This window comes from Nestor notabilis, unplaced genomic scaffold, assembly GCF_000696875.1.
Source record: "Nestor notabilis isolate BGI_N333 unplaced genomic scaffold, ASM69687v1 scaffold7847, whole genome shotgun sequence".
Lineage (NCBI taxonomy): Eukaryota > Metazoa > Chordata > Aves > Psittaciformes > Psittacidae > Nestor > Nestor notabilis.
In genome coordinates this window covers 1-12,451 of record NW_009937735.1, presented here as the reverse complement: position 1 = coordinate 12,451, position 12,451 = coordinate 1, and the positions used below count along the sequence as shown (strand labels likewise).

At 43.9% G+C, this 12,451-nt stretch overlaps 1 protein-coding gene across 1 annotated transcript; it reads right to left on the bottom strand.

The window, feature by feature from the left end:
* Positions 1–614: 614 nt before the first annotated feature.
* On the bottom strand, positions 615–10,642 carry CRLF3 (cytokine receptor-like factor 3; the record flags this gene model as incomplete). Its single annotated transcript, XM_010018973.1, has 7 exons — positions 615–921; positions 1,234–1,346; positions 5,369–5,501; positions 6,182–6,404; positions 7,898–8,075; positions 8,534–8,621; positions 10,435–10,642. Coding segments are annotated over 7 exons (1,197 nt in total), but the record flags the coding sequence as incomplete, so codon positions are not given.
* Positions 10,643–12,451: the final 1,809 nt, after the last annotated feature.

Below are 12,451 nucleotides of genomic sequence, written 5' to 3'. Positions count from 1 at the left end.
TATTCCAAGTGAACAACAGTTAAAGAAGTATCTGGGAATAAGGCACTTAAGTGAGACATTAACGGACTGGCTACATATTTAACACACATTATGGCTCAGAAGTCCTTGCTCTGGAGGAATGAACAGTACCGTGCGTGGAAGAAAGGGCTGTTGCATGCGGAACCCACTATCCCTTCATACAATTAAGGCAGTGCTGTGCACAAGGAAGCATAGCAGGACATTGCTGCTCTAAATACTGTGCTTGTTTTGAGTGGTATAAATAAAACTTTGGTCCATTACCACCCCTTCGCCCCCCCTAAATGTTTACAGGCTTATTTCACAGAACAGCAGCATTAAGCAAAGTTAATTCTACACAACACCTGTACCCTGAGACTAGAGTACAATGAAATACTGACAAAAATCAAGTCTGGAGGAGAAAAGGGAAAGGGCTGGCGGACTGCTTAAATTAATTTGCCTACAAAAATGCCTGTTTCTAACTTTTTCCAGAGTAGCAAATCCAATGTTTCACAATTACTTGTTTAAATGAATCCAGTAGGAAGTACAATATAGTGGAGTTCAAGTAGTATAAGGACAGGGTTTTGTTAACAGCTTGTTGATGTCAAACGACTGGAAATCCAGGTTTTAACATAACACTTTAGAGCAAGAACAAAAATCCCTTTACTCGCTGCTAGAACACCAAAACTTTCCAGCCTGGGTATGAAAATGAACATCCAAAGTACAAGGAGACACAGCACTGATCAAGTACCCAGTCAAAGACCACTTCTCTGTTGTTGGAGCTAATGGTTACCCGGAGCTTGAAGTTTCCTCCCTCGTTGCTGGAAGGCCCCAAGTGCACAACTTCCATGTCGAACGTCACTGTCGATCCAGAAGTAACAGCAGGCAGCTGGTTTGTCATCTCTTTTCCATTTACAAACACTGCCCCTGAAACAGGCCAGATAACCAACATTATTGCTCACTTTCTGTACGTGCCAACATGCACTACTGTGTCCCTGGTTTTTGCAGGAAAGGAAAGCAACCCTGCCCCATTCCTTTCTGTCACATCAAACAGGTTGCAGTAACTGCAAGCAGGAAAAGTTGATCCATGATCTCGCCAAAGATTTTAACTGCACAAGCAGTATGTGCATAAAAGCTGGATGAAGTTGCTCGTATGTGATTCAGGGATGTAAAAAAACAGGGGCTATGGGATTGGGGAAGTACAAAGTACCACATTCCTCAGTTATGGGATTCACTCACCATTTGTGCTAATGCACACGGCTTTATCCCGCTGCAAGGAATCGCAGCCATTCTGCTGCTCCACGCACACTCCCAGGCTGTCTCGTCTGTCTGGCTGTCCCACAGTTTCAATTCTACCAAGCAAAAATTCAAGTCAAACCCTGAAGCTTTAAATAAAAACACACAGTGAAATCCAGACACTCAGACCCTGTCACACCAGACCTCTGTGCTGTGCTCAGGGCTTTCAGCAGACTCGCCCACTATTTTGGGGAGATCCCTGTTGAATCTGGTCCTACTGAAGTCCCACCTATTGAAGTCCTACCAGCTTTCCCAACAGTTCCATTGAGCAACTCTTTGCTATGAATCTGTACGAAACATGAATCTGCTTCCTGCAAACCCTCATTGCTATTTAATAAAATTCTCCACTGTCACAGCTTAGAGCCTTTTGGAATAATTTCCAGTTGTCTAAAGCAACCAATATGCACAAACCTGCAGTCTACCATCATCTACACCAGATTACTGGTCAGCATCATGTATTATGGTAAGACAGCTGTGGTTTCAGCAGCTATTTAATAAGTGTGACTGATAGAGGGGGCTTGAGCCCTGCGTGGGGTGGAAGGCTGATGTGTTCTGGTGGTGGTGGGTTATTGGGTTTTGATTGGGTTTTTTAATAATAATAATAATAATAATAATAATGGGACAACTGTGTATTAAACCCAATGACTAGAAAAGCATTTACAAGTCTGGCTTCTGCTCAGCTGCATTTAGGATCTTGGTCCTGGGAAAGGATTTCTGAACAGAAGTTGTGCAAGTGACCTGGGATGCAGTTCCCTTTGGGCCCTTGCAGCGGAGCAGGGCTGCACTTTGTACACTAAAGGGCTCTTCTGTACTTTAGTCACTTTTCTTGTACTGCTGTCTCTCAAAGGTGTTAATTCATAGCAGAGAGCCTGAGTGACTCAGGAAACTCAGATGGTCTTTTCTAGATAGTAAACCAGTGGTTATTCCATTACAGCTTGAGAGAGAACAGCACTGATACGTGGTTGTTGCCAAACAACAAAAACTTCAGCAGAAGCTTTTAAGAGCTGGAAATTACACTGGGCAGCAGACTGGGACACAATGGGTTAACTCTTTCAAGACAAACAGGGAAGATAAAATTGGAACCATGTTTTACTTTTGCACTCCATTAGGTTTTTCAGTCCCCTGGGAACATCACTGGGATAGCAAAAGCCTTGTACTGAAAAGCAGCAGGGAAAAAGAAAAATCCAAGAAGCTTTTACTTTGGAAGTGATCCACAGTGTTTGCCCAAAACAACTTTAAATGAGATTTCAAATTCATTTTGATACTTTACTCTAGATTTTAAACTCTGCCTCAGTTATTGGTTAAGCTTTATAAGTAGCTATTGATCTGTTAACTTTGTGCCTAACGTGAACATTAATTCATTCCATCCCTAGTTAAAGGAGCCGTTCTTGAGTTTTGGGTCGGAAATAAGTGTTTGTGCAATCACAAGAATGACCAAAAATGCATAATGTAAACCCATTAAAAAGTCTGAATTCTGTCATGTCAATCTGTATCCACACTTGTTTTCAGCAGAGCACTGTCAAGGTAACTGGACCAGCAGCAATAGGAAGAAAGAAAACATCAACCAAGCAACAGGACAGCAAATGCACTGAGGTAGGAGCAGTGTTACAGCAGAGTGGGAACTTTTACCAGGGCGTCAGCCCAGGACCAGCTCAGGTTTTAGGTGCAGTGCTCTCCTCAATGGCATCCATACTGGACCCAGGCTGAGGCTATCTTTTATCATGTACTTCTGTATTCCCCACATCCAGGCTTCCCAGCATCGGAGCTGCCCTCCCCCCAGGGACCAGACTGGGCATGCTAATACCAGGTACGAAAGAGCCAAACCTTCCTGATACCATCAAGAGGAAGCAAAACCTGAGTGCATAAGACAACAGCCAAGCTGTAATTCCTCCTCTCACATGCACAGGGACGAGGACAAGGATCTGGCATAGATCAGCATTCCTTTCCTTCCTAGGTTTTGATTTTTCAGCAATTAATAACCAGCCCAAGACAAAGTGCCCAAGTACAGCAGAGTATCACTGCACAATCTCCTAAGCTTCACTTTATAAGGCTGGGTTTTTTCTATCACATTAACAAACTTACAATCCCTGGGACTTAAAGCTTTTAAGTTCCCACAGCATATGTGGGAGAACAATGCTCAGGGGAACACAACACTGTTCAAATCCCTTCTCACCACTTCCCATGCTGCAGAGCAAAACCTTGCCTCTGCCACTGCAGCACGCAGACACGGAACCAGTCCAACCACCATCAGTTTCCATTTGTCTCAGGGCACAGAGAAGTAAATCTGTGGGTGATCACACACACTTTCTTTGCATTAGCTCTCAGCAGAGCTCTGATGGGTTCCTGACAAAGTCAGTGTGATCTTCATAGGGCTTCTGCTGGATGATCCCCATCACCAGCGTGGCCAGAATGAGCGGGGCTCCCCACTGCAAGCAAAAGCTTCTGGGAGAGCAGAGCAGGTCACTGCAGAGAAACATTCCCTTTCCTAAGGGCAGCTCCCTAAAGGCTGCAAAGAAACAGGATGAGCCTTGACTTAAAGCAATGATGTTCTCCTACAACTTGTCCAAATGCCTCACCCTCAGAGGACAACTGAAGCAGTCTATCTTTAAAAAGCAGATACAAAGCATTGTGTTTACCACAGCTTCACTTTTCACTGATGAGCTGCCTGCATCCTGAACACACAAGAAGACAAAGCTGCTTCACAAACATCTGTAATGTGAACCTTGCTTGCTTGGTTTGCTCTGCAAGCCACATACCCCCCTGTGAATACACTTTTGTTTCAACAGATGGAGAAAGCCAACCACCAAGTACTACACCTCCCTGCAGTGGAAAATCTCACACACTTGCAAACAAGAAGCTACTCTTGGACCTTGGACGAGGAATACAACCGATACTTGAGGTCATCTTCAGTCTCAAGATTGTGTCATTATAGTTCTTGTGGACATGTGCTTGTCAGTGCTCTGCCATCCTGAAACCATCTCCTCTTGGAGAGGAGTCCACGGTACCAAAATGTACAGCAGAAGATTTACATGTGCTACCAATAAAAAAAGATAAAAGGCATTGGTCTGAAACAGAACCAAGGGAAACCTCAACGTTCTGTCTTTAATTTCACAGGCATTTCTGAGCCAAGAGATATTAAATCCAGCAAGAGATTTCAAATAAAAACTTTAGATCCTTTTATCCCATCTCAGACAGGGCAACCGAATATACCCTCATACTACAACCATCTACAGTTAAGATAATTCATTACCAGGCAGGGAGAAATAAACCACCATGGAATAAGTCACAAAAATACCATTAACAGCCCCCTTAAATTGCCTTTGAGGGTTGCCTACTGTACAGCAAGTAGTTTTATTTAACCAGGGAAAGATGGGATAGAGCTTCAGAGGCTCTGAGGTCTGTCATTACAACTAACATGTCCACAAGGACATTCCTCATACCCCGTTAAACAGCATCATCTTTGGCAGCAAAGCTGCTGAGGTTTTAAGTCACATTCTGTGTCAAACTGAATTTCACAAGATCCCTTCTCCACTCAGGATATTGTAATGGCAGATTCAAGCAGTAGCCTGATGAGCACTATTCACCTCAGACGTTAAAGACATCAGTGCCAGACTGTCATCCTTGTCTGTCCCAACAACACATACAGTGTTTTCAAGTTCAAAGTCTTCAGAGCTTGTGGACAGTCTGGGAAGGAAAGCACCCACTGACACAAGGTTAAGAAGAACCAGTGGCAAATCTCCACTGACATCTGACCAGCCAGTAACAGCTGCTTCAAAGCTCAAGGAAGTTCAACACCCCACAGACTTGCTCAGCATGGGCTATATTTTACCATCCCTTGGGAGTTCACTTGTTGCTGTTTTAGATAGGTGCAGGTCCCACAAAAACATCAGGTGTTTTCCTAGAGCCAGGAAGCAGTTGTAAGGAGAGGGAAGTTCAGACTTCACATAGACACAGCCCCTCGAGTGGGGCTGAGCCGATATAAAACTCAAATACACACCATGACTCAGCTTTACATACACTTCAGATGTAAGAGCTCACAGGAGATGCACCAGACAACAGCTCCCCAGAAAGCACTTGCCTGAATGTTAACGTTTGCCCACAGAAATAAGTAGGAGCTTTGGAGTAGAGCACACCGCACGACTGGGAATCATTTCGAAGTGCGATGTTTCTGCGACTGCTCAAGCTGTATCCCTCCAAACCAGTTGTCCATTCTTCAAAGGAGAAAACAGGGGGGGGGAAATTAAAGGCATGAGAAGCATGAACCTCAACTCAACTCGCTACTGTCTGTGCAGAATCAAGTCAGTCACAATGTCCGCTCCGTTTAGCTCAATAGGAAGCTTAAGCTGTGGTAAGAACAGGGGCTGCTTTTGCCATCTCTGACAGAGAGATTTCTTTTTCAAATGATTTGCTGTTACAAGAAGTACTTCCCAGCTCACAGAGCTCAGCAGAATTTCACTCTTTGCTGAAGCCATATTGTAGGCAAAGGAAAACCTTCATTACCCACTGCCCAAATTTGCAAGTGAAGAGAAAATGTAGGTGTTTCTCTCTCCAAGACAAAAGCTTGTTATGAGACTGTAGTCATCAAAACATGCTTAGGTAGGGATGAAGGAGAAGGAAAATAAATGCTTTGCTTCTGGCTCATTGATGCTTTCCAAGGCTAAGCAATGAGCTACCTGCTGGAAAGGCTCACTACCAATCCTTCACAGTAGGAAGCAAAGGCTCAATGGTAGGATAAAAGGATAGTTCATCATACCTTACATACACACACTAGCTAAGGACACCCCATCACCATACAAAATGCAGCTCCAGAAGTCATTGAGCTACAGAGCTTTAGGAGTGCTGCACTAATGGCACAGGCTTAAGATGAAGATGGACAGCAAGGAAACAGTACCATGGGGCACCAGCGTGGTAGAGCCGATCTGAGGAACACTCCACGGGCTCCATTCCTGCCGTCCATCTCTTCGGGCACAGACTCTGAACTGGTAATCAACATTGGGGTCGATGTGCAGCACCACGTACTCCGTCTCCGAGCCAACATACACATCTTCAAAGTGACTGGCAGTACCCTTCCGATACTGCAGTCGGTAATCTTGTGGTATGAAGTCCTCATCCACCTACAGAAACATTTACTGCATTAATAAAGGACCCCCTCTTTTCTTTCCTTTTGCCCCTGAAGTGGCACATAATAGGCCAGTGCCGCAGGCTGCCACCAAAGGTGATTCAGAGTCACAAAGTATTAAAGAGCAGAAAGCCTTACAGACAATAAAATCAGTCTGAAGCCACTAATACAAAAAGAACTGTAAGAATTAGTCAATTACAGTTTAAAAGTACCTAAAGAAGTAACATTTAACAGAAGGCTTTTCAATCTAGCAGAGATATAACGAGATCCTTCAGCCAAAAGCTGAAGACAAATCTGCAGAAGAAATTCAGTGCCAGTTTTTAACAGCAAGGGAAACCCATTGTTATCCTTCATAAACTGTTCCAAGGAATCATTTCCAATTTTTTGGTATCTTTAAGTCACAAGAGATTATCATCCCCATATCCTCCCCCCCCCAAAAAAAATAACCCTCCACAGCTCTACTCTTCCATGAACATGACCAACTTCAGGAACTCCTCTCGAGCACAGAAAAATCAGACCACAGGCGACAACAGTGCCTATGGTTTTACAGTCCACATCCTTCACAAGGTAAGGTGCCTGACCAACTGCTGGCTGCTGCTAGAACAAGTTTGTATAATGCTGCCAAGGACCGCAGAGCTGTCCAACAACAACTAAACCACATCAGACCACAGCAGTGATTTACCCAAAAACAGGGCTTGGGTGTTGAAGAGAAATGGTTCTTGACTAGCTAATGCCAGTATTCAAATATTTTCTCTTTCTAACCACTGGATCTCCCTAAAAACACAAACATACGTAGGAGTGAAAACAGAACAGAACAGGCTGAGCCTTATCCTGGGTCTGCTAAAATCTTCAAAGGGAAAAAAACCATCACCTCAGCAAATGAAGTTCAGCCTCACTGAGTGTGTTTGGCTCTTACTGCCACACAAACCACTTGCTTCCACAGCACGAATGGCTACTTGTGATTCACCTGTCAAACACACACACCGGGATTTCTTGGCCTTGTTTGTACAACATCATCACAGATAGATCACACCCTTGTGTTTGTTTAGTGGGAAGGGTATATGAAGGAGTTGTTTCCTGCTTGTCCAGTACGTGGCACTTGCTTAAGCCTGGGAAGCAGGGTTAGCAGTGCTTTCAGCTGCCCCTCCTGACTTACCACAGTCAGGGAAGCAGACTGCAAGGGAGAGGTGCACTGTGTGTCAGCCCCTTCTGCCTGCAGATGGGAGCAGGTAGAGCCCAACAGCAAAAGTCTCACATAAGCATCCCTGCCAAACAGGCACAAATCCCAGTGCCAACCACAGCATCACTAGATTGCCTTGCCTTTAAATGAGGCCATCAGCATCAAAATCTCTTTTCAAGTTTCTAACTACACACTGAAGTTCATTATTGCTCTGAGGGCAGCAAAGAAACCAGAATCAAAGTGGCTTTTTCAGCATCTTTCAACAAAACTGAATTCTGAATGATTTTCACTCAGGATATTTTACCCACCTTACACCATCGGACTAAAATACCTCCAGGCTTCTCAATGAATTCCTCCAGCTGTACAGGCGGGCGAGATGCCACAGTTCCATGCCCGAATATTTGATTTTTCAATATAGTAAGAAGGCAGTCATCCAGCTGGGCAGATAAACAAGGCACATCAACCAAGGAGGGCACTTCTGGTAAGCTGAGAAAGGAAAGTTTGTTGTAATGGAAGGGGCCTGCTTCTACAAATTCATATTTCACCCATACACTTGAGTCTGTGCAGATTTGCAAAGAGCGAACAGCTGCAGAAATTGGCATGTGCATTTCAAACTTAAAAGACTCAGAAAACATTGTGTTTCAGCCCTAACCAGACTGTTTCTCAGTAAATACTCTGAAATACAGGCTGTTCCACAAGGAGTAGTTTCATCGTTCACAAATAAACAGCCTATATTTCTACAGAACATATGGAGGTTGAATACTACTCTATTCTGTGACTGCCAGCCCCATCAAGTGTATGAAACAAACAGGACAGTAACATGTCAAATGAGTATTTTAAGGCAATGAAGCGGAAGGCTTTTGTTTCAAAGGAGAAAAGATCCCCTGTACAAGAAGGGCACATGTGCCTCTGCCTCCGATCACCTCAGTGTGTCAGTATCTTACCTATCTAGCTGAATTTGTAAAGCTTTTTTTGTAAAGATGCAAAGTTTCTCGTTCTGCTGTCCCACATCTCCATGGACTGCACTCTCTCCTGGAATAAAAATATTCCTAATGAGACAACGTCCAAGACAGGCATTCTTTGCTTCAAAGAGTAACCAGTTCTGACACGAACAACCAATTACACATGAAGCATTCTCAGCACTTCTGCTAGACTCTAAGCTAGAAAATACAATTATAGTTAACAATATAAAGCCTATCCAGCAACTTTTGAAGCTCTCAAAGCTTCCTGTAGACACACCCATAACAGATGTAATAATTTGCCTCAGGTCTCACACAGTAGCAGAACTGGGGTCAGATGCCAGAAATGAGGATTTTCAACCCCCTCCTCCACCTGCTTTAAAGGAAGAAAAAAGCAAAGCACCTTCACCCATCAGAAAATAAAACAGCAGGAGCTTAAAAGCAAAAAATCATTTCAAGCATCGTTCTGTTTGCTACAATTTAAATGTGACTATTGTCAGAATGAAGGACATAATCCATGCATTAAAGTGTGGAGATAAATATAAATCTTTTCATAAGCTTTCCATATAAAGTAGTGTCCCACACTTCAGCTTACAGAGATGTGTGCTCTGTTCTCCTATCTGATGATTTTAGGGTAATTTACAACATAAGCAAGCTCAGTCCTTTTCCAAATGGAGGATTACAAATGTTACAGATCTCTAAAGAAAAGCAAACGTCATAATTGGCAGCAGGAGGTTTAATAACCACGGAGGCTTAACTCCTCTCTGACTCAGACGCAACGCCTGCTTGGTCTGATGACTTAGCAACACCACTGCTGCACAGGGAACAGTGACCCACAAGATACAAGTGCACAGCTAGTCAGGTTCTCCTGAGATCTGATAGAAACTCGTACAAAACACAGGCAAACACCCTGTGATTCAGTAACTTGACATTTAAAATAAGAGCAAGCTGACTATCAGCTGTCCCAGAGAAAAAAACCCCAAGAAATAATTCTTAAATCGTGCCACCACTGCAGTGGACAGGAGCACAGAGCTCACGCAGCCCACTCTTCCAGCACAGAGCCCACGTCTGAGTGGAAGCTGGTACATTTCCTACTCGTCGGAGACTGCTCAATGCACTTTAGTTCACAAAACTGAGATCATGTTGAAAGAAAGTTAAAGTTGAGACATGAGAACAATGCAAGGAAACTGCCAACATACTCATGGCTCAGACATGCTCTCAGTAGGTTCTCCAGTGTGGGGAAAACAGGCAAGAGTGACAATCTTTTCTGGCTAGATATTTAGCATCAGTAGGGCACAAACCGGCCTTTACAGTAATATTCCACATGTCCATTTTTGTCTGCCTCATCCTCAGACTTTCTGGAGATATTTTGCCCATACAGAGACCATCTCATCCCTCATGTTCCCCATCAACAGTGAACATAATCACACTTAGCAGGGAAGATAACTGCTTTACTTCAGCTGCTATTCCACTAAGACACAAATAACTTTATTCAACCAACAGAGAAATTTTGTTATTATGGTACCAGAGATGTATTTTTTTCTTTTCAATGTAGCTGGACATAATCCTCTTTCTAGTGTGAAGGGGTACAGAACATCTCTGTCTCAGTGAGACATTTCCAAAGGAGGTACTTCCCACCCTTAAGGAGAAGCTGCACTGACATACGTACACCCTAAGATCGGAGTAGAGTATTGAAACATGGATTTGTAGGAGATAATATTGAACAGCTCTTCCCTACATCTTCCCAACTTCAACCTTTTCTTAACATTTGGTTTGAGGGAAGTCCAAAATGAGCCAAACATGCTCATCATAACAGGGATATTCCAGACTTTGAGACACACGCACTGGAAGGTAGAGCCAAGACTTAGTCTCAGATCCTGCCTTACCTTCCCGGAGCAGATCATCAGCCGTACTGACCCCGTGCTCTATTAGCTTCTGGCATTCATCCAAGGGTTTGATGCTCTCTCGTTCTATAGCATCCACTTCCTGCAGCAGTGACATCAGTCGCTCATCCAACAGCTTCTTTAGGGTCCCTTTCAAATCATTAAAATGTTGCTCAAGTACATCTCTGGTCAATGTTGCACTTTCTCTGATCTAAATTCAGGTTAACAGGAAAGAAGGATTCAGGATAGAGGCAAAGGCCATGCACATCTTTTATTTTAATGAACCACCTCATCTGCATCTACTGGAGAAAAGCTGTGTGTGCAGTCAGCTTAAAAAAAGTACCATTGGCAGTTAAACTAATGTAGACATTTTTAGTACACGTACAGCAGAGAAGGAGACAAAGAAACTGGCCTGGACAAGGGGTAGAGCATATTAACTGAGCCAAATACAAACTGGGGTACATGTATTTCAGCCAAGGAAGTCTTCTTGTCAGAAAAGTCCAACTGCTCTGTAGGTCTTCACCCTCCCACTCTCCAAAACTGCTGCAATCCTGTTCAAAAACCACTCTGCCATCATACACAGGTAATCCTTATAGGGAAGAAGATGATACCAGGCTTTTAGAAGACTACCTAGGAGCACTTTTCCAGGCCCTGTCAGTTTGCTGGATTTTTTTAATCCTTGTAAACTGCTTTCTTTACATTTTCTTTTCCAAATAACCACCTTCAATTTGTCTGTGCTCCAGGGTTACAGGGCAGGGTGCACAGCAAGGCTGCTTTGATTCGGGAAGAGCCAGACCACAGAAGGTTCTACAAGTGCTTATTAAAATGGTTGCAACTTGCTGAATCTGACTTTTAGGGAAGAGAACGCATATGAACATCCCTGAGCTAAAGATGCAAAAGCCAGAAGCAAACATATCCCAGTGAACAACACTTCTAAGCCACACACACAGGGAAATGCTGCAACACGGACGCGGCCTTACACATAATTTCTAGATCTTTAGACGTACAGACAACCAACACAGGAAGTTCTCTGGTTAGGTAAAACAAATTTCCTCTTCAAGTAACATTCATCAAGCCCCATAGCTGCCACACAGCTCGGTTTCCCTTCTCTTGTTATTTCAGTGCTTAGGAAAAAAAAGGAAGTATTTAGCTTCGTGAAGGGGTGGGGTGGAAGAAGACAGAACAGGCACTTCTCTAAGCCCATTACCTCCACTGCATGCACATACAAATTCAACAAGTCAGCCGCAGGCTTACAGATAGCACTGGCTACGCAGAAGAGGAAATGCAAGTCCCTGAGCAGAGAGAGCAGTGTGAAGTTTGCTGCCTTTCCTCTTACATCAGCCCACCAGCCCCCAAATAATAAAGCTTCCGCTATCTGAACCCCAGTCAAGGACATCCAGCACTTCTGCACACAGGGAATTCTTGGATGTGTGTTGCCTGGCTGATTCTCCGCAGACAAAACAGCACGTGGTCCTGAAGATAGGAAGAGGGAAAACAGAAACATGCACACGAGCAAAGCAATTCCGCCGGAGAGGAAAAGGAAAGCAAGGTAAGCTAACTAAGCACTCCCAGGCACTGCGGAGGCAAGCTGGCTCCCTCCCAGTGCATTCTGAGTTATCAGGAGACACTCTCAAGGTTTGGATTAAAGACAGCCACGAACAATTCATTTTCTTAAGTAGCTTGTGGTTTTCAAGATGACTAATTTGATGTGTAGTGATCGCCCACATTCACTCAGCAGCAGGACACTAGCCTAGCAGATTTATAGCAGATCTCCATGCTAATGGAATCTGCTTCAGAAAAATTATCAGGTCACCACAAATACATCTTTTGAGTTTAGTTTTGGTGGGTTTTTTTATTTATCCCTTGCAGAACCGAACTCAAAAAAGCATTGGCTCTAGTCTGCAAAAGCCAAAAGCCTTAGAGAACGCCTCAGCAGAGAAGCCAGCCCTTCAGTGGCTCCCTGCAATCTCCTTACCCACATCTGCCTATCTCACCACCCATCTCCAGCATGGGGTGGGTG